This window comes from Oreochromis aureus, linkage group 18, assembly GCF_013358895.1.
Source record: "Oreochromis aureus strain Israel breed Guangdong linkage group 18, ZZ_aureus, whole genome shotgun sequence".
NCBI classification, from domain to species: domain Eukaryota; kingdom Metazoa; phylum Chordata; class Actinopteri; order Cichliformes; family Cichlidae; genus Oreochromis; species Oreochromis aureus.
Genome location: NC_052959.1, coordinates 25,691,842 through 25,711,889, shown reverse-complemented (window position 1 = coordinate 25,711,889; position 20,048 = coordinate 25,691,842). Strand labels below are relative to the sequence as shown.

General features: G+C 38.7%; 1 protein-coding gene across 3 annotated transcripts; it reads left to right on the top strand.

Annotated features, from left to right (window-relative positions):
* The first annotated feature begins 276 nt into the window (after window positions 1-276).
* Window positions 277-19,536, top strand: LOC116326908. Of its 3 annotated transcripts, XM_039601739.1 has the most exons (32): window positions 278-566; window positions 678-731; window positions 2,484-2,549; window positions 2,988-3,050; window positions 3,171-3,236; window positions 3,837-3,905; window positions 4,035-4,106; window positions 4,201-4,266; window positions 4,406-4,465; window positions 5,681-5,746; window positions 5,824-5,871; window positions 5,975-6,049; window positions 6,164-6,232; window positions 6,319-6,372; window positions 6,465-6,536; window positions 8,668-8,745; window positions 8,848-8,904; window positions 9,126-9,206; window positions 9,319-9,369; window positions 9,722-9,811; window positions 10,704-10,766; window positions 10,890-10,979; window positions 11,191-11,241; window positions 11,721-11,795; window positions 11,934-11,984; window positions 13,640-13,729; window positions 13,898-13,948; window positions 15,261-15,305; window positions 16,352-16,429; window positions 16,515-16,551; window positions 16,700-16,751; window positions 17,330-19,536. In XM_039601739.1, the coding sequence occupies exons 1-32, from the start codon at window positions 564-566 to the stop codon at window positions 18,309-18,311; spliced, it is 2,925 nt and encodes a 974-aa protein (XP_039457673.1). In that variant the 5' UTR covers window positions 278-563; the 3' UTR covers window positions 18,312-19,536. The 3 variants fall into 3 exon arrangements, with proteins under 3 accessions (XP_039457674.1, XP_039457673.1, XP_039457675.1); XM_039601740.1 differs by lacking the exon at window positions 9,319-9,369 and having other exon boundaries at window positions 277-566; XM_039601741.1 differs by lacking the exon at window positions 8,668-8,745.
* The last annotated feature ends 512 nt before the right edge of the window (window positions 19,537-20,048 follow it).

The following is a 20,048-nucleotide window of genomic DNA, read 5'->3' as shown; positions in this document are numbered from 1 at the left end:
ACAATCATTGTTCAAAGTAGCTTTAAATATCAAATATTAATCAAGAAAAACGTTCAAAAATGTAGTAAGCGTGCCTGCCTCTGTTGGTAATTTAATGTATGATTTTATTTTTGGCACTTAGATCAATTTTTACAATTATTTGAGAGACAAAAGGGACAGTACACACCCTGCTGGTGTTCCTCTGCAGTTGGCTTTTTATAAGGCTGCAAAGGGGATTTCCGAACTGCTCCTGAACGCAGCAGTATCGGGTTGACCACTCCCACGTGAGATAAAAACACACCCTCACCTGGACCACAGGGTACAGGTGAAAAAGACAAGCTCCGCCAGTTTCAAGGGATAACCCAGATGTGTGGGAAGTATCTCCAGCCGGTTTCTTTTTTTTTTTTTTTTTCGAGAAGGGAGGGAGGATCCCGGTCTGCGCGGCTCACTGAGTGAAAACAACCCACAGTATCAACAAGTAGAGGACACAAAGTCCTTCTGAGGGACTTTTATATTCATATCCATTAACCTCTGCGAACAAACGGGATAAGTTCACCGTAACGGAGACACGGCACTTCTCTGTAATGGTACGTTAATGTGGCACAGCCGGACGGTGGCCATTTCGGCTGTTCTGGTGAACGCCTTTATAAAAACATAACGTTGATGACAGTAAGCAGGTAACCTGCTGTCTGTTACAGGAGCGGTACGATAACTTTGATTTGGACCTGGAGTGTGATGGAGGAGCTGTCTCTGTGAGTACAACTTTACTGTGTCGAGGGTTGTTTTTTTCCTTCCTGAAGTCAGTCAGTAAGCATGTTCAACACTTACTGACTGTACCGCAAACTGTGCGGCTGCAAACACACGCATAAGTATGCGAAGAGTTGCACGTTGGCTCTTCAGCGTGCACAGACCTCAAGGTAACGCCTGCGAGGTTACGTTGAGGGTTTATTTTTGAGCGTTTGTGACTTTAGTCGGGTGATCGAAAATAAACCACTGGACCCCTCATTAGCTTCTGCCTTTCACTGTTGTAAATAAACTTCTATACTGTTCAGGTTTGTCCGCTAGGACTTTTAAAACTCATAAAAATCAGCGAGTAGAGGTAAAAGCAAATCTGCTTAGGTTGGTCAAATCTCACAGTATGATTATTTTATTTTTTTTATCAATTCAATAAGTTTTGCCACTTTTTTAGAAAAATATGAGAGATTGTCAAGCATACCAACACTGTCACTAAAGCCTTGCCATCTGCTATCAGTCTGCAATTGAACGGGGTCAAGTTGGCAATTGCATACAATCTATTGTTGAATAAAATATCAATGTTTGATGTCCTTGCATCGATAGCATACCGCCATGCAAAATATTGTGATACTATTCTATCTAATTGTCTTTCAATACCCCTACAAATGCTTAGAAGTTGATTTAAATGTCCTCCAAACTACTCCTGTGAGTATGCACCATTCACTAAACTAGGGATGTTTAACTTAAAGAATCGCAGAAAAGTAGAAATCTATGACTGACTATCACAAAAGGTGGCACTTGTATGATACCTGATCCTGCATCATGCCCAAAAAAGCCAGTCTCTTATACCAGCTGACCTTGGAACCATATCCTGCCTCTAGTGGAATAAATAACTGACTGAATGTGTCACCAAGACAGCATGACTTGCCCAATAGGACCTTGGCCAAACTAACCTACAAAGATTACATTCACAATAATGAACAAACATACTATTTGTCTTCTCTGACACAAAAGAGTAAACTAAGTGAGCCTTTGAGCTCAAATCATTAGGATCCTTGTGTTAATGATTTTAATCTTTTGTTGACAACAGCATATAAAGGGATTATTTCCAGGCCTGCTGTTTTCTTCAACCAGAACATCAAATTACATGTACTGGGCTCATATCCAGCACTATATTTGACTCCAGTGTTTCATTGTGTAAAATAATGCACATTTGCCTTATTGGGCTGCGCATGTTCCCACAATTGGTCAAGACATAGTTGTAGTACATTCATGTACTAGTCTTTTACATGCTAACATGTGTACATGTTAATACACTTAATAACACTTAATAATGGAACATTTTCTCAAAATTTTTTCCATATTTCTTCTTTTGTGGGTCATTTTCTCTATGAAATGTACTGCTTGCATCATTTTTTTTCCATTTACTTTAAAGGAAAGATTTTTTTTTTTATTATTCATTTGTTATTTTCTTTAATGCTGTGATGCTCTGAACAAGTAATTCTAATCTAGATTAATTCCATTGCGCCTTTAAATGCAAAAATTAAAAAAAAGGATTTTAAGTTTACATAAACGTATTAAACAAAGTGGTACACTCATCAAATTTTCCAAGTCCAGACATGAAATCAGCTTAAAGTCTAGATTTTAAATTCAAACATGAGATTGGAGTGAGATCCTTAAAATTTGTATGTATCTTTTCAGTTTTGAGCAGAGTTGTGATCAGTGATGTAGTTTTATAGTAAAGAATGTCTCCTCTTCTTTTCAATCAGCAAAAACCCCCATTATTCGGTGGGATATTCAAAAAATCCTCCAAGTCTACAGAACCATCTGCACAGGTAATGTTGCGGCTTAAATTCACTTTTTAAAAATTATTATTGATTCACTTATTTATTTATTTATTTTGTTTTGTTTACAAAAGCTTGGATCGAGGGCTGACTTTCAACAAGTTGCATCGATTTAATTAACTTTAATCTTCAGTAATTAATTGACAAGTCAAATTAAATTTGTTGTAATTCAATTTAAAGCCGGTTTACATTTTATAATTACACACTTGTATTTCCAATTAATGAATCGTATTATTCATTAATTGGATATTCACTTAAATAGTTAAATGCTTCTGTTTTTTTTAAAAACTTGAATATTTATTGTTGTAATGATGCTGATGATGTCCCTGGGCAGTAAGATGACAGTATTATAAATCTGTGTTATAAAACTATAAACTATGAAAAAAAAAAAAAAAAAAAAAGAGTTAATATTTTATGTTGACATCACAGGACAATTTATCAGTCAACGGTGAGCTGTCAAAGAGCAATGACAGTCTGTCTGACAACACCAAGGTGAGCACGAAGTGTTTTGATCATCCAGTTTGCTTTGATTATCCGTCAGTTAAAGTTAAATTGAACCTGGCTGTTACCATTTAAAGAACATAAATCAGCGTTTTATTGATAATTTTTCAGAAGAAAGGATTTTTTAAAGGAATGCCTAAAAAGACAACCAAATCTGCCAAAGAGGATCAGCCACAGGTAACAACTTTAGAGTGCTGTACATCTTTTTCTTCTTATCATTATTATTATGTTTAAAATATTTTTTAAAAGGTATTAATGAAAAAAATATCAATACAATTATATACAGATTTGCTGGAAATTGAAATCTCAGATTGTGCACTAAATCAGATGGATTACATGCGTTATACCACAAATGCATGCAAATCTTGTCTAGTTTTGAGCTACAGTAGCTGTGTGCCTGAGTGGACAGGTTTTGTTTTTGTGTGTGTTTGTATGAGAGGGGGGGAAACTGCATGCATCAGCTATCTGGAAAAGTGCTGGCAAATGAACAAAACACTGAACCCTGCTTGTCCATCTGACGGATGCACCAGTTTAAACAAAGAAACTTATTTTATTCATTTAAAACTGCATAAAAAGTGCTTTATGTAGACAAAAAACATCTTTGCATGTCTCTTTTTGTTACTTTTGCGAGTCAGGGGGGATGATAAGTGGGATTTTTTTTTTTATTAAAGGACTCCAAAATGCATCTCAGTAATTTGATGTACAGCTCACTCCTCTTACTTTCACCTGTGTTGAAATAAATATTAAGTGGTCAAATGCTTTTGTTTCTCTTGTTAGAAGGATTTGTCCGCACCCAGTAAGATCTCAGGCAGCAACGACAACCTGTCTATAAACAGCAACACTAAGGTGAGGTTTTAAAAAGCAGCGACCAGTTTTAAAGTCAGCTTTCACACTACAAGAAGCGAAGCGAAGGTAACGCACAGGGTGAAATCCTTGCTAAACACCAATTTGAATGTGATTTTATTTTTTCTTTAGGAGACCAGTGGGATGTTCAGCGGTATGTTTAAAAAATCCCCAAAGCCTTATGGAGCGAGAGGACAATCTCAGGTAAGAGATTAACAACATTGTTGCAGTCTGTTTTCTGGATTGTTATGAGTGTTATTATTGATAAAGTTTATTAACATTTTTTTCTCACCTTCAGGAGGATTTGTCTGCACCGAATGATCTCTCTGGCAGCAATGACAATCTCTCTGAGAACCACGCAAAAGTGAGTTGTTTTTCTCCTGTTTTTTGTTTGTTTACTTGTTTTTTTTTAATGTTCACTACCATCTGTAACAAACAATGACCAGTATAAATAACTATGTCTCATTAAATGCTGGCTTCATGCTATTTTTTTTTTCTTTCAGGAGAAAGGAGGAATCTTCACTGGCATGTTCAGAAAAAAAGGTGCCAAATCTCAGTCTCAGGTAAAATGATTAAGTAGCCAGTAAAACAAAGGTTTCTAAGCCTGAAATAAAACGTAGATGGTTAAAAAGAATTAAACAGATTTTACACTTTTTGTTCATCAAATGGTCAAAAATCACAGAAAAATCCCTCAGTTTCTGTTAAATAAGGTGACACAGGCGTCTTCCACAGCCGGTTGTGGCAGATGGCCGCCCCTCCCTGGTTCTCCTGGAGGTTTCTTCCTGTTAAAAGGGAGTTTTTCCTTCACACTGTCACCAAAGTCCAAAACGCAGCAGCCAGACTATTAACTCGTTCTACCAAACGTGTTCACATCACTCCCATCTTATATTCTTTACATTGGCTCCCAATAGAGTTTAGAATTCGCTTTAAAATTCTTGTTTTAACATATAGAGCACTAAATGGCCAGGCCCCCGATTATTTATCCAAGCTTCTTATAAAATACACTGCTGCTCGTCATCTCCGCTCACAGACTCAAAGTCTCTTAGTTGTTCCCCGTACACGACTGAAGACAAAAGGGGACAGAGCCTTTCAGTCTGTTGCACCAAGGCTGTGGAACAATTTACCACTACAGTTACGTCTGCTTGACTCTGTGGATTGTTTTAAAAAACAGTTAAAAACTTTTCTGTTTAAACAAGCCTTTTGTTGATCTCTTCATATTTTATATTTTTTACATTATTTACATTTGATCTTTTATATTGTGTACATTGTCTATTGATTTTTATTGTTTATCTTAATATTTATGTACAGCGCTTTGTGATTGTCTATCTGCGAAAAGCGCTTAATAAATAAAGTTTACTTACTTACTTACTCATAGCAGGTCATATAATTGTTGGGTTTTTCTCTGTATGTATTATTGTAGGGTCTACCTTACAATTTAAAGCACCTTGAGGCAACTGTTGTTGTGATTTGGCGCTGTATAAATAAAATTGAATTGTCTTATTGTCACACCAGTAAGGCTTAAGAGTATTTATAATCAACCCCCAAATATTTCTGGCTGTTTTTATGTCAGACATGTTTCACTTCACAAACATGTCCTGCATGTTAATTATAGGCGTGTCTTTGCCCAGATGCCTTTAATTGCAGAATTTTCTCACTAACAGTAACCTAAAGTCTGAGCTGTCTTAAGCAGTCTTATTGTTTAATTAAAATGGTGCCAGATTCATTGAGTCTTTTAATCTTGTTTGTTAATCTGACGATGACCTTTCCCTTTTGTTAAGGATGATTTGTCTGTTGATGATGAACCCCTTGCTGGTAATGACAGTGCTGTGAAGAAGTCTTCAAAAGTAAGTGATAAGGTTATTGTTACAATATACAGGAGATACTATCAGTTTCTAACCTTAACTGCTCTGAATTCTGTCAGGGTGGCGTTGCAAAGATCTTGAGGAATCCCTTCACCTCCTCGTCGCAGGTTATTTCCTCACTCAGTAATATCACGTCCTCTACCTGCCTGGTACACCTGGTACACTTGTGGTTATGCTTTCTGGTTTGTGATATACTTTATATGTGACCAGGATAAGGAAAAGACTGACCCCTCGAGAGACTCACAGGAGACTGTTTCTACCACAGAGAAGCCCAAAACCAAGCAGGTTGGTTGTTTCTCCAAACTGAATCTCAGCTCTCTTTAAAGGATCCTTAAACCTGAGATTTTGAAAAGTTGGTTACTGTGACATTAACTCGATCAAAATTGGCATCATCTACAGGAGAAGAGCTCCAACAGTGATGATGAGGAGACAAGCGACCACGGAGATAACGAATCCACTCACAAACAGGTTTGTGTTCATGTTTCCCCTGTTTTTATTATGCATTTAACATCTGATTTATTTATTTTTTTATTTTTACCCTACCTCATATTCAGAATAAACTGGCTGGGGCAATGACAAAGCTGAATCCGTTTCGATTTGCAAACAAGGTAAGGATGCTCTTGATTATCCCTCGAGGGGAATAAATATGTCAGGATTGTACAGCTGTGTTCATCCGTTGATTCCTGTCTGTTCTGTACAGAATGAAAAGCAGGCGGGCTTAGATGAAGAAGATCCAACTGTCAACAACGAGAAGTCATCAGGCCAGAAGCAGGTACTGGGATAGATACCTTTCCCTGTGTAAAGTATGTTTTTTGACATTTCTCTGGTTATTTAATTCAAGACACGTTTGACAGACACTGAGGGGAAGCCTTATTTAGTAGGAAGCTTGCTGCTTCCTGTTGATTCAGTCAGGAGGTGGGTTTTGTTTCACCACCATTGATGTAAATTTGGGAACGAGTGAAGTGCTTTTTTGTTTTTCCCATGGCTTTGTCTGCAGTCCTGCTTCATTTGTCCTGTCGGGGCTTGTTGAGATCTTCCTGCATTAAGTCTTTAAATTAAATGTTGCTGAGACAAAACTTCTTGAATATCTGTAATCAGACTGTCTCGTACACTCGGCGTTCACAAACCTTTTTTGTCAGTTATTGTGTCTTCATTCACAAACTCACCCACTAGAAAAAGGAATGGGATAATAAAGGAGGCTGGTGTAGTTCCCTGGGTTGAGGAGGCAACTCATATGCCATAAAGCTATTTCCCTGAGGCCATTTACTGGGTGGTCAAAGGAGCTTGCAAAGAAAAGCGTCTGGACTTCTTTCAGTTGCTTGAAGACGTTTCACCTCTCATCCGAGAAGCTTCTTCAGTTCTAAGGTCAAATGGCGAGAGTCCCAGATTTAAACCCAGTGGGAGTATCCCCAAGGAGGGACAAAGGACCCCTGGTGATCCTCTAATCACATGCGCCAAGGTGTGAAAGCGGGTGTGGGACCTAATCAGCCAGAGTTTTGGGTGAGCTCATTGTGAAACCTGGCCCCACTTTGTCCTGTGAATTCCTGAGGTCAGATGGCCCAGGATGTGAGTGGGCGTTAAGGCGTCTGGGGAGGGAACTCAAAACTGGATTATAGATGGCAGACAGTTGGTGTCGTAAACCACCGAGGTCATCTATGTCCACTGTGAGCGACCATCTTCCCTCCCCAGACGCCTTAACGCCCACTCACATCCTGGGCCATCTGACCTCAGGAATTCACAGGACAAAGTGGGGCCAGGTTTCACAATGAGCTCACCCGAAACTCTGGCTGATTAGGTCCCACACCCGCTTTCACACCTTGGCTCATGTGATTAGAGGATCACCAGGGGTCCTTTGTCCCTCTTTGGGGATACTCCCACTGGGTTTAAATCTGGGACTCTCGGCCATTTGACCTTAGAACTGAAGAAGCTTCTCGGTTGAGAGGTGAAACGTCTTCAAGCAACTTAAAGAAGTCCAGACGCTTTTCTTTGCAAACTCCTTTGACTACGATGACCTGGATGACTGAGAACCTTCACAGACCATTTACTGGGTGTCTTCTCCCTGCCCTCTCTCCAGTTATTATCTGTCCTCTCTTCTCTATCCTGTCTCAATAAAAACTTAAAAGTCCCCCTCAAAAGATCATTTAAAAAAAGGACTAAAACACAACCAAACCAGGAATGCCAGTGCTTACTACCTGAAACCTTGGGCCATTACGGTGCCACCAACTTTTAATATGGAGATCTAAATGATGAAGATTTACTATAATAGGAACAAGTGGCTCACTTAGCTGTTTTCTCACTCACATCCAAATACAGCTCATCACTGAAACCAGGTGTCAGCTTAAATCTTATAAAGGAGAATGACAAACAAGTGGAAGAAAAGTGTACACACACACAATGAGAGTTGTGTTTTCATATCTTTGTGGGGTCATCTAATTGACATAATGCTTTCCCTAGCCGCTTACCCTAACCATCAAAAATGAATGCCTAACCCTTACCGTTAGTCTAAACTTAACCATAGCCTAATTAATACCCTGACCCTAATATAACTGACACTAAAACCACATTCTGAGTTTCAAAAATAATTTCAACTCACGGGGACAGGCATTTTGTTCCCATAAGGGCTGCTGGTCCCCACAAGTATAGTAACATTCCAATTTTTGGTCCCCACAAAGATATGTAAACATGGTACGTACACACACACACACACACACACACACACACACACTCAAAATATCCTCTCTCCTCACAGTTCTTATTCTGTACCTTTCACCACTTCCTCCTCCTCCTCACTGCATGGCTTCCTCTTATCAAACCTCCCTGTCCTCCTGCACTGGTGCATTCAGTTACACTATGTGTGTGTGTGTGTGTGTGTGTGTGTGTGTGTGTGTGTGTGTCCTTGTCAGGTCAAAAGTAACATGAACCAGTACGAAAGAAGGGAAAGGAGTGCAGCTATCCTGGTCCCATCCAGACCAACTCAGGAGGTTCACATGCAGTCAAACACAGCTGCCTCTTTGTGTGACGTGTGGCCTTTGTTGGAATATTCTAACTTCTGCTCTCTTTGTTGATGTGATTTCGTTGTGCAGGAGAAGGTAACGTCCTCACATGACAAAGTAAAACCAAGAAGAACTGAGGATAATAATGTACGGTTTGCATTTCTCAGGTTTTACGTTACTTGTCCAAAGTTTTGTTACGTTTGAGGGTGGCTGTTAGAACATAGATTAGATCATTTTAATGGCTATAAAAGAATCAAAATCTGTAAAATCCACTGTTGTATAAATGAGAAGTCACTATTTGGGGTTACCTGGGTCTTTCACATTCAGTTTCAGCTTTGGAACAAGTGTTTTATTTTTGTCCTGTACAGGAAGGCAAAGACATGACCTCCAGAGAGAAGAAAGAAAAACCTGCAAAGCCTCCTGCAGTTCCTGCCCGACCATCAGAAGAGGTGAGCTCCCTGAGTTTAGGGAATAGTTTCTGTCTGCATAAGTTTGAAGATGATGTGTGTTAAAGCACTTTAAACCCTTATCGTTTAGAAAAATGTTGTGGTTTAATTTCAGGAGTTGAACAGAATAATTAGACACAGTCGACAAAAGCTGAAGAACCAACAGGTATTAACATTTATTCATACAGTACAGCGAGTAGACTCTAAAAAAGGGTTTAATGTTATTTTAGACAAGTATTGATTATTGATTATCAGCAGCTGACTATGAGGGAAGATTCTTTTTGAGTGCAGCTGCAAAAAAAAAAAAATTAAAAACGTACATAAAATTAGTCAGAAATGTCTTTATTCTTCTGAAGAACTGAAGTTTCTCCTTAATGTTCATTTTGGCACATGAGCAAACATCTGGGATCAGATATAACTGATCGAATGTTTGACTAACCTAGTTCATAACATCATCATCTGTTATTCCAGTAAATTCCTGCCCAGTACAAAAAAAAAATGTAATTCATTTGCTGCAGAGCCCATCAGGTGAAGAGGGCATAAAAGAAGATGAATCTGCTGTAGCCAAAGACGGCGATGATGAGAAGAACTCTCCAGAGGGTAAAACTGTAAGTTTGTCTTTTCATTATTGTGGGTCAGACTAGACCCGCTGCATATCCCATATTTTGGCTTTTCTTTTTCTGGGCATAGGTTCTCTGACTTTGCTCATACACTATCTGCATATTGAGCCATTATATTGAACAAAATAATAAATATCTAATATAGATGAACTGATCTAAATAGAATGACGAGCGTATATATTTAAATGGTTAGCCTTTTTTTTTTTTTTTTTTTTTTGTAAATCCAGTGTGGTATGAACATTTCTGTGCTTTTACATCAGGTGAAAACAAACATGAAGTATTTGTGGCAGCTAATCCTGCCAGGATCTAACTTTTCTAGTTCTTGCTTCCTCCTTATCGAGTGTTTCATGTCATAGCCACACATGCAAATGTGTACATGTGACACCTCGTGGTTTTTACTGCTCGCATGGAGCTTTAACCCCTTCACTACAGTGTTGTGTGTTTGTTTTCCCTTCAGATGCATGGTAAACTCATACTGTTGCGTGCCATGTGGTGTCATATCAATCCTTATCAAAGATAATAAAAGTAACTTAATTTCTGGTTCACCTTTCTACCTACAACAAATTATGTGACAGAATTTATAACAACAGCAATATTAAAACATTCCAAAATAAATAAAGTGAGTGAAAAAGAACAAAAAAAATGTGAAAACTGAAGAAGACATTATAAAATGTAATACAGAAGTTGGTCTATACAGATGGGTTTTTAAACATTTTTGAAAATAGAGAAGTGATTGTACTTATTTAATAGTAAGAGGAAGTTTGTTTCATAGTGTTGGGCCAAAAACCAGAGAAATCAGCAGCTTCAACATTATTATAGCAGTGTGGGATCATCTTCAAAGAGAATGGAACAGAACATGATACTTCTTTTTTTTTCACAGGCTAAAGTGGAAAAACGCAAGCGTCACAATCCATTTATGGCCCACTTACGTTCTGCAGACAAGGTAACTGATGGCCTTCATCAACTGGACTAATGTTAGATTTTACATTGTTCATTACCAGGATGCTAAGTCTATTTATTTCATTGTGTTCACCTTGCGTTATGGTGTTTTTATTATTTACTTCAGGATGGATCTGATGATGAAGTGCTCAAAGTTGATGACGAGTCTGCACCCAAAGATGAAAAGAATGAAGAGGAGGGCAAGGGAAAAACCGAGGTCTTGAACATAACTTCCTTGTATTGTTGTGTTAAAATCCAACTGTTGATTTGATATTAACATTTTTCCCCTCGTGTTTTAAGAAATAAAAATAATGCCTCATTGTTTATTTTTTTGTAGGAGAAAAGGAAAAAATATTTGATCTTCAAACTAATTATTTCTTTTTTTGTTTTGGGTTTTTTTGTTGTTGTTGTGTTTGTTTGTTTTTTAGACTAAAGACAAGAAAACAAAGAGAAACAACCCATTCATGCATTGGGCCAAGGTAACACGCAAACATGCGACTTGTACAAACAGGTTTCCCATGTGGACACAAAACAGAAAAAAATCTTTAATCTCATAAAAATAATGAGAAGCAAATGTTTTTCCCCAAGAGACTGAATCTGTATCATTGTGGAGCTGTTTCAGCATGTCACTGAACTGGAGGAACCAGAATTCAACCTGACGTCATGCTACATGTGACCGTCATGAAAAGTTCATCCACCCATTTACACTGTGCTAGTTAAATCAATGGCACGCAAAGCTATGGGGTTGTGACTAACTAAAACAAAACTTAATGTGCTTTTGATGACATTTCATAATAATTTAGCCCTACTTTATCAGAAGTTTAAGTCTCAGTGCACATAAATGTATTTGGAAAAACGTTTCCACAATATATAGAATCCCTTCAACAAAGTGAGCATATTACTGATACAGTGTGTGCGTTTGTGATTGGTCAAATATGTTAAATGTTATTTACTGCAGGCTGCATCTGATGATGAAGGACTTAAAGAAGATGAAGAGAAAAATAATGAAGTGGAGGACATGGAAAGAACAGAGGTCTTACAGCTAAAAGCTTTCTGTTCATTAACAGCTTTTGATTTAAATAAGTTGATAATCAAGTGATTTCAGTCACTGCAAAAGAAACAGTTCAGTGTTCGACTTTCAGACTTTGTTGTTTTTTTTGTTTCTTTTTAGAACAAAGTCAAGAAACCAAAGAAACACAACCCATTCATGTCTCGGATCAAGGTAACATTCAAACATGCAACCTGTAGAAACCGGTTTGTTGTGTGTGTGTGTGTGTGTGTGTGTGTGTGTGTGTGTGTGTGTGTGTGTGTGTGGGGGGGGTCATATGCATTTTTTTCCCTCCCAGCTGACCAAATTTGTTTTTTTGTGCTAATTACATTTAAAAATATCTCCATCCATCAATTTTATTTTGCTTGTCTGTCACAAGCAAAATGAGAGAGACAGACATCCCTTCACACTTACATTTAGACCTAGACTATGTCCACACGTACCCGGGTATTTTTGAAAACGCAGATTTTTCTATGCGTTTGCACCTTTAAATCCACACGTAAACGGCGTTTTCGGTCACTGAAAACGGAGATTTCTAAAACGCCTGCCAGGGTGGATATTTTTGAAAACTCCGTTTTGCATTTACGTGTGGACGAGGAAAACGGAGAAACGCATCGTCAAAGGTGTGCGCCTTTTTTGACGTCACGCTGTGCGCCACGTTTTGTTTCGGTGAAATGAATTTCTACAATACTGTTAATTGTACTCTCTGCGGTGTTTAAATGCTTACATATACACACACAGTTATTGTCCCTCTTCCACACATACCACTCGGTTCTGCTTCTATGCCCCATCTTTATTTACTATTTCCTACCGAGGCTTCTAGACTTCTGATTGGCCAACATTTCTACACGGTTAGGACTATATCGCCACCTGTTGCTTTGGCATGTTCCTAGCAGCGTTTTCCTTCATTTCTGCGTTTACATGTGGACGGGATTATTTTTTTAAAACGAAAACGGAAAATCTCAGTTTTCAAAAATACCCGTGTACGTGTGGACGTAGCCCTAGAGAGTTTAATAAATATCTTTATTTTTGTCACAATGTTTGAAACGGACTCACGCGCAGACCAGGAATCCTTGGCAAAAGAGAAAGTGTGTTTATTTACAGTGAGACACCAGGTGAGAAAATATATATATACACACATACATGCAGGGGAAAGGGTCCAGGGGGAAACGGGGATTAATCCTATACACGCTCTCCTCCTCAGTAAGTTCCAAACACGCACACACTCGCTCGGTTCCAGGGCAGATCTATATGCACACACAGAAAGAAGTCCAGGTTAGGAATAATCTCAAACTCACAGATTCAGATTCAGAGGGACTGATGCTGATGGCTCAACCATCCAGCGAAGGATGACACAAGTCCACCATCATAAACAGTGCTCCAATCAGCTGGGATCGGCTGCAGGTGTAACGGTGAGCACAGGTGTGTGGGCCAGGGGCGGGAGCCCGTAATTAGCACCGCCCCGGCAGAGGAGAGAGAGGGAGCACAAAGGAAAATACACAAAACATGTTGCCAAACACAGAGTCAGCCGGCGAGGCACAGGGACCATGACAATTTTATTCATTTATTTATTTTCATTTATCTATATTTACCATGTTAAAGGTTGTTTTGGTGGCTTAATTTCCATACCTCATCTTTATTAAAGTTTTGCTCCTTGTGGCACCTAAATGTGACACAAATATATTTTTTTGTGAGCGCATTACTGTTAGAAGCGTATTTGTGAACCTTGACTATTATTAGATTTAACATTCATTACCAGGACGAGATGGTAATTTTTTTTCATTCTCACGTTGATCTTTTTATTGTGGTGTTTTTGTTATTTGCTTCAGGCTGCATCTGATGATGAAGGGCTGAATGAAGATGAGGAATCTGCATCTAAAGAGGAAAAGAATGAAGACGTGAGCAAGGAAAAAACAGAGGTGTTTAAGCTACTTTCCTTCTCTTTATTAACAGCTTTTTGTTTCAAGTTGGCATGCGATCATCGTGAACGTTTATTCATTTTACTGCAGGAGTATTTCAGTATTTCACATTTACACTAATAGTATCATCTGTTTCTTTTTGTTTTGTTTTGTTTTCTTTTCTTTTAGATCAAAGTCAAGATAAAAAAGAAGCACAACCCGTTCGTGCCTGGTGTAAAGGTAACATTCAAACATGCAAAATGTACAATCAGGTCTCTTGCCATGTGGACAAGGTCATGTTGGTCTAATCAACACAACCAAAGCATTCCCCAACAATCTCATAAAAACAGTGAGATGCAGATATGTTTTTTTTTTTTTTTTTTTCCCCACGAAAATGGATCTGTACCTTTGTGGAGCTGTTTCAGCTTGAGGCTGAGCTGGAGAAACCAGAATTTAAGCAGACTGATCTAACCTGACGCCACTCCATTTATTCTGTGCTAATTAAATGTTTAAGTGAATGTCTGTTTGATGAAAATCTAAATCAGAATCAGAGGCTAGGGGCAAGCCTGGTGGAGGCCAACACGTTCTGAAAATATGCTTGACTTTGTGGCAAGGACTGACAGTTCTCAGTTTTCAGCTCTCATGAGCATCTGATGGCCTGTAACAACAGACCTGGACCCACATACTGCCAAGTATTCCACAGGTTCCCCCGAAGAACCAAGTTGTAAACTTTCTCCATGTCTACAAAACACATGTAGACTGAAAGTCAAACTCCCACGATCCCTCTAGAAGTCCCCCAAGAATGAAGATCTGATCTACTTTTCCATGTCCAGGACAGAATGAGCATTCCTCCTCCTAAATCCAAGGTTTGACAATTAGCCTTTGCAGCATCCTGGAATAAACTTTCCTAGGTTGGCTGAGCAGTGATTCCCCAATAATTGGAGCAGACCCCTTTTTGAAAACCATCATCCCACTCTGACAGAACATTAAAGAAGCACGTCAACCAAGATGGCCCAACAGTTTCCAGAGCCTTTAGCGTCTGGAGGCAGATCTCATATAAACCTGTTGTCTTGCCATCAGGGAGCTTCTCAACTAACCCAGTGACCTCTGCCAGTATCAGTTGGTGAGGCTTCCCCCAAGCCTTCAAATTCGCATGAGCTTTAAAGTCTGCCAGGAGAACAATAATACTACCCAAGGACTCCTAATTCTGACTGTTACGCAGTCAGAATTTATTTATTCATTTCTATGCTTCAATTTCTCTCGCTGTTTCGAAGCAAAGCTGTATTTCTGTGTTGTTTTGGCAGGTAAGTTTACATAGCCCAAATTCCAAGTCCTGCCTTCTCGAGCAGTTCACTGACCTAGTCCTAAACCTCCTGAATACCAAAGAAACTAAAAAGGAAGTCATTGCGTCTTTTTTCAGCTTTTTTTTTTTCTTGAAGAAAAATGACTTATTAAATAAATAAAATAATTTAAATGTCTATAATCACAGGACTTCCAGATAAGGTTGGTCTTTCAAACGATTGAACTGTGTGTCTGTGTTTATTTATTTCAGGCTAAAGTTGTACAGAGACGTGCACAAGAAGCAGCCAAAGCAGAGGTAGACAATATAACACTCAAGAAGCTTGCTTTCTTCTTTTCTTCTCTCACCCCTCGCACATCAAACTTTAAAACCAAAACTAACTATTTAACCTTTCCACACACCCACACACCCTCTTAGCATGTTTCACTGTATTTGCCCACTACATTGGCATTTTGGTGGTTTAATCATTGTGGTTCAGAATTGACAAACTATCATCTGTTTTCGTCACCTAATGCTTCCTTCCTCCACCCTGTAAACAACCTCATTCTTACAGTCATTTGCAGAACTTGTCTCTAGGGTGTACGCTCATCTCCCAACAGCCTCTATTGTAGTCTACATGTTCTTTGTTTTGTTTTTCCACTGCTGACATGAAACCCACACACAACGGCCACACGGTGTTTGTGCATGTCCGTACCATGGAAGATGAGACGAGATTAGACTACAATGTGCCCGGACTTGTTTGTCTGCTTCCTTTTCCTTTTGTTGAGTCCTTTAACTTCTGCAAAAACAGCAGAAAGAAGTCATTATGCCCAGAATCCCTTTCACCAAAACTTCCTCCTTTTTACACGCAAAAAATATAAAACAGAGGAAATGTGTTGCATGATAATGTGATTCATCCTCAAGCACTTTTTTTGGGGGGGGTGTCTTGTCATTTCACTGTTCTAAACCATTTTCACGCATAAAGACTGGACAATTTTGTGAGAATCAGGTTCAGCTAGCATCTGAAGTTGCCGTTTCTCACAAGCAGCAAACAGAAGATGATCATAGTACTAGTTTAGGCAAGGGTGCTCCCTGGGTACCACACCCAGGCCGTAATTACCTGCCCTGATCTCTCATGAGTTCAATCCAACATTAAACAAGTTTCATTCTAGCTGGCTTTAGTGTTCTGTATGGTCTTAAAATCTAGCAGGTTTTAAGACCATATAGCTCTGTCGGGTAATCTACGTTTGAAAACAACTACACACTTAAGTTTCACTGCAGACACGGTCTTTTGTTAAAGTAATTATTATAAATATGGTGGTTTTGATATGTCATTTTATGATTTACCATTTCTTTTATCTCAGAATGAAGGTGAAAACAGGTCTGTGTTCGACCAGCTAGAGGACTACCGTATTGGCCCTGCCTCAGCAGAAGATAGTAATGTAGGTTTTTAACATTTTAATGCAGTCTTCACACATTGTTTGAAAAGAAAACATAACAAACATGGATCCTAATGATGTCTTTCAGGATGTTGATCTTATGGAATGGTGGGAAAATGTGGAACGTAAGTTGGAAATGAAATGTTTTGGATTTTTTTCACATCCTTGGCTTTTATTTTTCTCAGTTTTTGTGTTGGGGTTTGTTGGGATTTGGGGGAGTAAGATACACAAAATGATGATAAATCATTCTCTATGATTTTTTTTTTTTTTTAGAATGGAAAGACACACCTCAACATGGAGACATGACTGAAAAAGAAGAGGCCAAGTAAGTAAATGCTTTAACAGGTGTTTATGTTTCATTAAATGCTGTTTTTGGTCTTTAACCCTCTCAAGGCAGGCGTTGCAGATTTGCAACAGTTAAAAGCTAACAACCTGATTACCCCACATACATATTTCGAGTTTTTTTTACTCAGAAGTACCACTGCAGGTATTCTTTTGTGCATTAGCAACAAAAACTTAATTTGAGCCTGAGAGGGTTAAGGGGTCTGTTCTCCTAAACTTTTTTACTTAATCGCTTACTTTGATTTAAACAATTTAGGGAGGAAGCACATTAAAATGTTTGTGGTGTGTCTCTTAAAAGGATGGTAGGATTTTATTTTGATTTCTTAATTAATCATTAATTCATGGCTGTTAATTCCTTGTCACCTGCTATCTTTGCCAGATAGCAGGTCTGCTGGGATTTCTCAATGTTTCGAAAAAACAAAATATTCTACTGGCCTCAAAATCACCAGTTGGATATCAAGATTTTGGTTAATTAACACTTATTCTGTTGTGTAAATGAGACAAAATGGCCTTTTTTGATGGAGTTACTTTGTATAATAGGACTCAAATTTCTTTTCTCAGGGCGTTTGCTTTGACCGCTGAGAAGCTGCAGAAGGGCATCAGAGTCTTCAACAAACTCTTCACTGAGCGGGCAGAGAGCCTCTGGCAGCATGTCATCGACCTCAACGCCATCGCCGATGGGCTCGACAAGTTCAGCAAGAACACAAAGATCGCTCAAATCACTGGCGGCTCCACCAGCGCCGTTGGGGGCGTCGCCACTGTTGCTGGCCTCGCTCTGGCTCCGGTCACCATGGGAACTTCCTTGATTGTGACTGCAGTGGGACTGGGCATTGCCGCGGCAGGCGGTCTGACATCAGCAGGTGCTGGCATCTCCAACCAGGTCAACAACACCATGGACCGCAAAAAGGTGGAGAAGATCGTGCAGGACTACCAGGAGAAGATGGAAGACCTGAACAAGTGCCTGACGTTCATCAAACAGGGTATTGAGAACCTGCGCAGGTTTGACCTGATCAAGATGAAGAATAGTGCATACAATCAGGACTTTCCTGCACTTACTAGCAGATTCTATGAAGATGGCGCCATGGCAGGAAAGGCGATCCTCATCAATGCCAATGAGATCATGCGTTTTGTCCAGATTGCCCATGTAGCAGGTAGCACCGCAGCCAGAGCGGTCCAGATTGCTAGTATGGCAACTGGCGTGCTCACTGGACTCTTTGTAGTTATGGATATCTACTTTGTGTCCAAAGACTCCAAAGAACTCAAGAAAGGGGCAAAATCAGAGTTTGCTGCCAAAATCAGGGAGGTGGCGCAACAGCTGCACGATGGTCTGGTGGAGCTGAACTCAATACACCAAGAGCTGCAGTTCAACTCACCAGAAAATCATGCAGAGAAGACCACTGAAGATCTGGAAAGTGAAAAGAAAGAGAAGGATAGAAAAGATTTGGACAGTGAAAAGAAAGATGATGACAGCTCAGATGAAGATGAAATCGACCGCATTAAAAAAGCCATCAAAAAGGACCTTGAGAACCGAGAATATGTTTGACACATAACTAGGAAGTACTTTCAGCTTTGCTTCCTTAGTCAGCTTATTAGTCACAAGCAAAAGTTTTGTATTTTACTATCTATGAAGTATTTGATTTTTAAAGAAAACTGCAATCAGACGTATTTTAATTGTCCGAAAGGAGCCTTTTATGATGCCTTAGAAATTCAGTGTAGCCTTAATCAGCCTTAGTCGTATTTTTGGTTCTCAGGGCTACACTGATGCCTTGATTGGTATGTTTCAGATAACATCACAAATGGTTTATTCGTTTTGTATATTTTAATGAAAAGCGCAAATAAAAAGAAGGTAACTGGACCATGTTTTACTGCAGTAGCTGTTTGGAACCCCTAGTTTGCTTACGTTTGTTTCAAACTAGTGAGTCTTTCCATTCAAACGGGCTGCTCCATTAAGCCTTCAGGATTGACTTGGCTGCAGGCAGTGTTAACAGTGTTTTAAAGCACTAAAACCGCTTTAGAGCCCGAAGCTACTGACTGTGTACACAGGAACTTAAGATCTATAACATCACTTCTAAAGCGAACAACTTTAGAGGGGGTGGTGTTAACTGCCTGTCCTTTTGTAAATTGTGTTGCAGTTATACATATATTCAGAATTGCATTTATTTCAGTTAGTAGCAGCTCTTCATGTATTTTAGTGCAGATGGAAAACATTTTATTTAGTATCCTGTTTTTGTTTTGTTTTTTTTAATTTGTGGTTTTTTGTTTTCCTTCCCAGTTTACATAATTGTTAAATAATATATTTCAAATCATGTTTTCACACTAACTCTAATATTCACAAAACTAAACTATCGTAAAGTTAATGTGGTTGTGACTACGCTTCAAGGTTTTAACCAAGCTAAGTCTGAACTTATGAACATAACACTTAAACAGTAGCAGAAAAGGACAAATATGAATGAAACCATTTGGTTTGTAATCATTTTTTTCTCTTTGGTGATTTCATTTTGTCCAGGAGGGTAAAAAAGACCGAGTCATTCTGTCCTGAGAAGATTCGCTTTTATTATTTTTATTAATTCAGAGTCGAGGGTTGACGAGCTGCCTGTACTGTAAGCTCTCATGGTGACAGCTCTGTGGTCTGTTTCATAACAGTTGTATTTATTTATTTATTTTTTCATATTCTGTGCTGGCTGAAGTTGATCATTCAGTGATGGTGTCTTTGTGCAATATTCTGTTCAATATGTGTAATAAATGTGAAATTAAAGGTCAGAAACAATTTCTGTTTGTGCAATTTGTTAAGCCTTTACTTGACTGGACATTTCTTCCTGCAAACAAACCACTGTGCAGTTACTGAGTTGGTATTTACTCAGGTAATATCGGCGATAAACCTTTCAGAAATCTCCTCCTGCGCTGTTTGCTTCTATTTGAAGTTTTCTGTGACTGAGCTGAATAGGTGAATTGTGTTGGTTGCACATGTCTCGGCATTTAGAAACCAAAAAGTTGCATTTAAAAAAAAATAAAAAAAATAAAAGTGTTGTTTCATAATGTTGTTGTAGAGGACGACGGGCACACAGTATAAATAAAATATTACTTAATGCTTTTTTTTGTAATTATCACAGGTTTGTCATGGCAGCAACAACACACACTTACACAGAACAAATCAACTGAATGGATAAATGCATCCCTCGGGTCCTCCAAGTCTTGTTTTTACTAATTACTGACTTTTATTGACTTCCAAAACACTTCTTTTTTTTTTTTTTTGATGGCTGTAGTAAATCTAAAAAGTTAC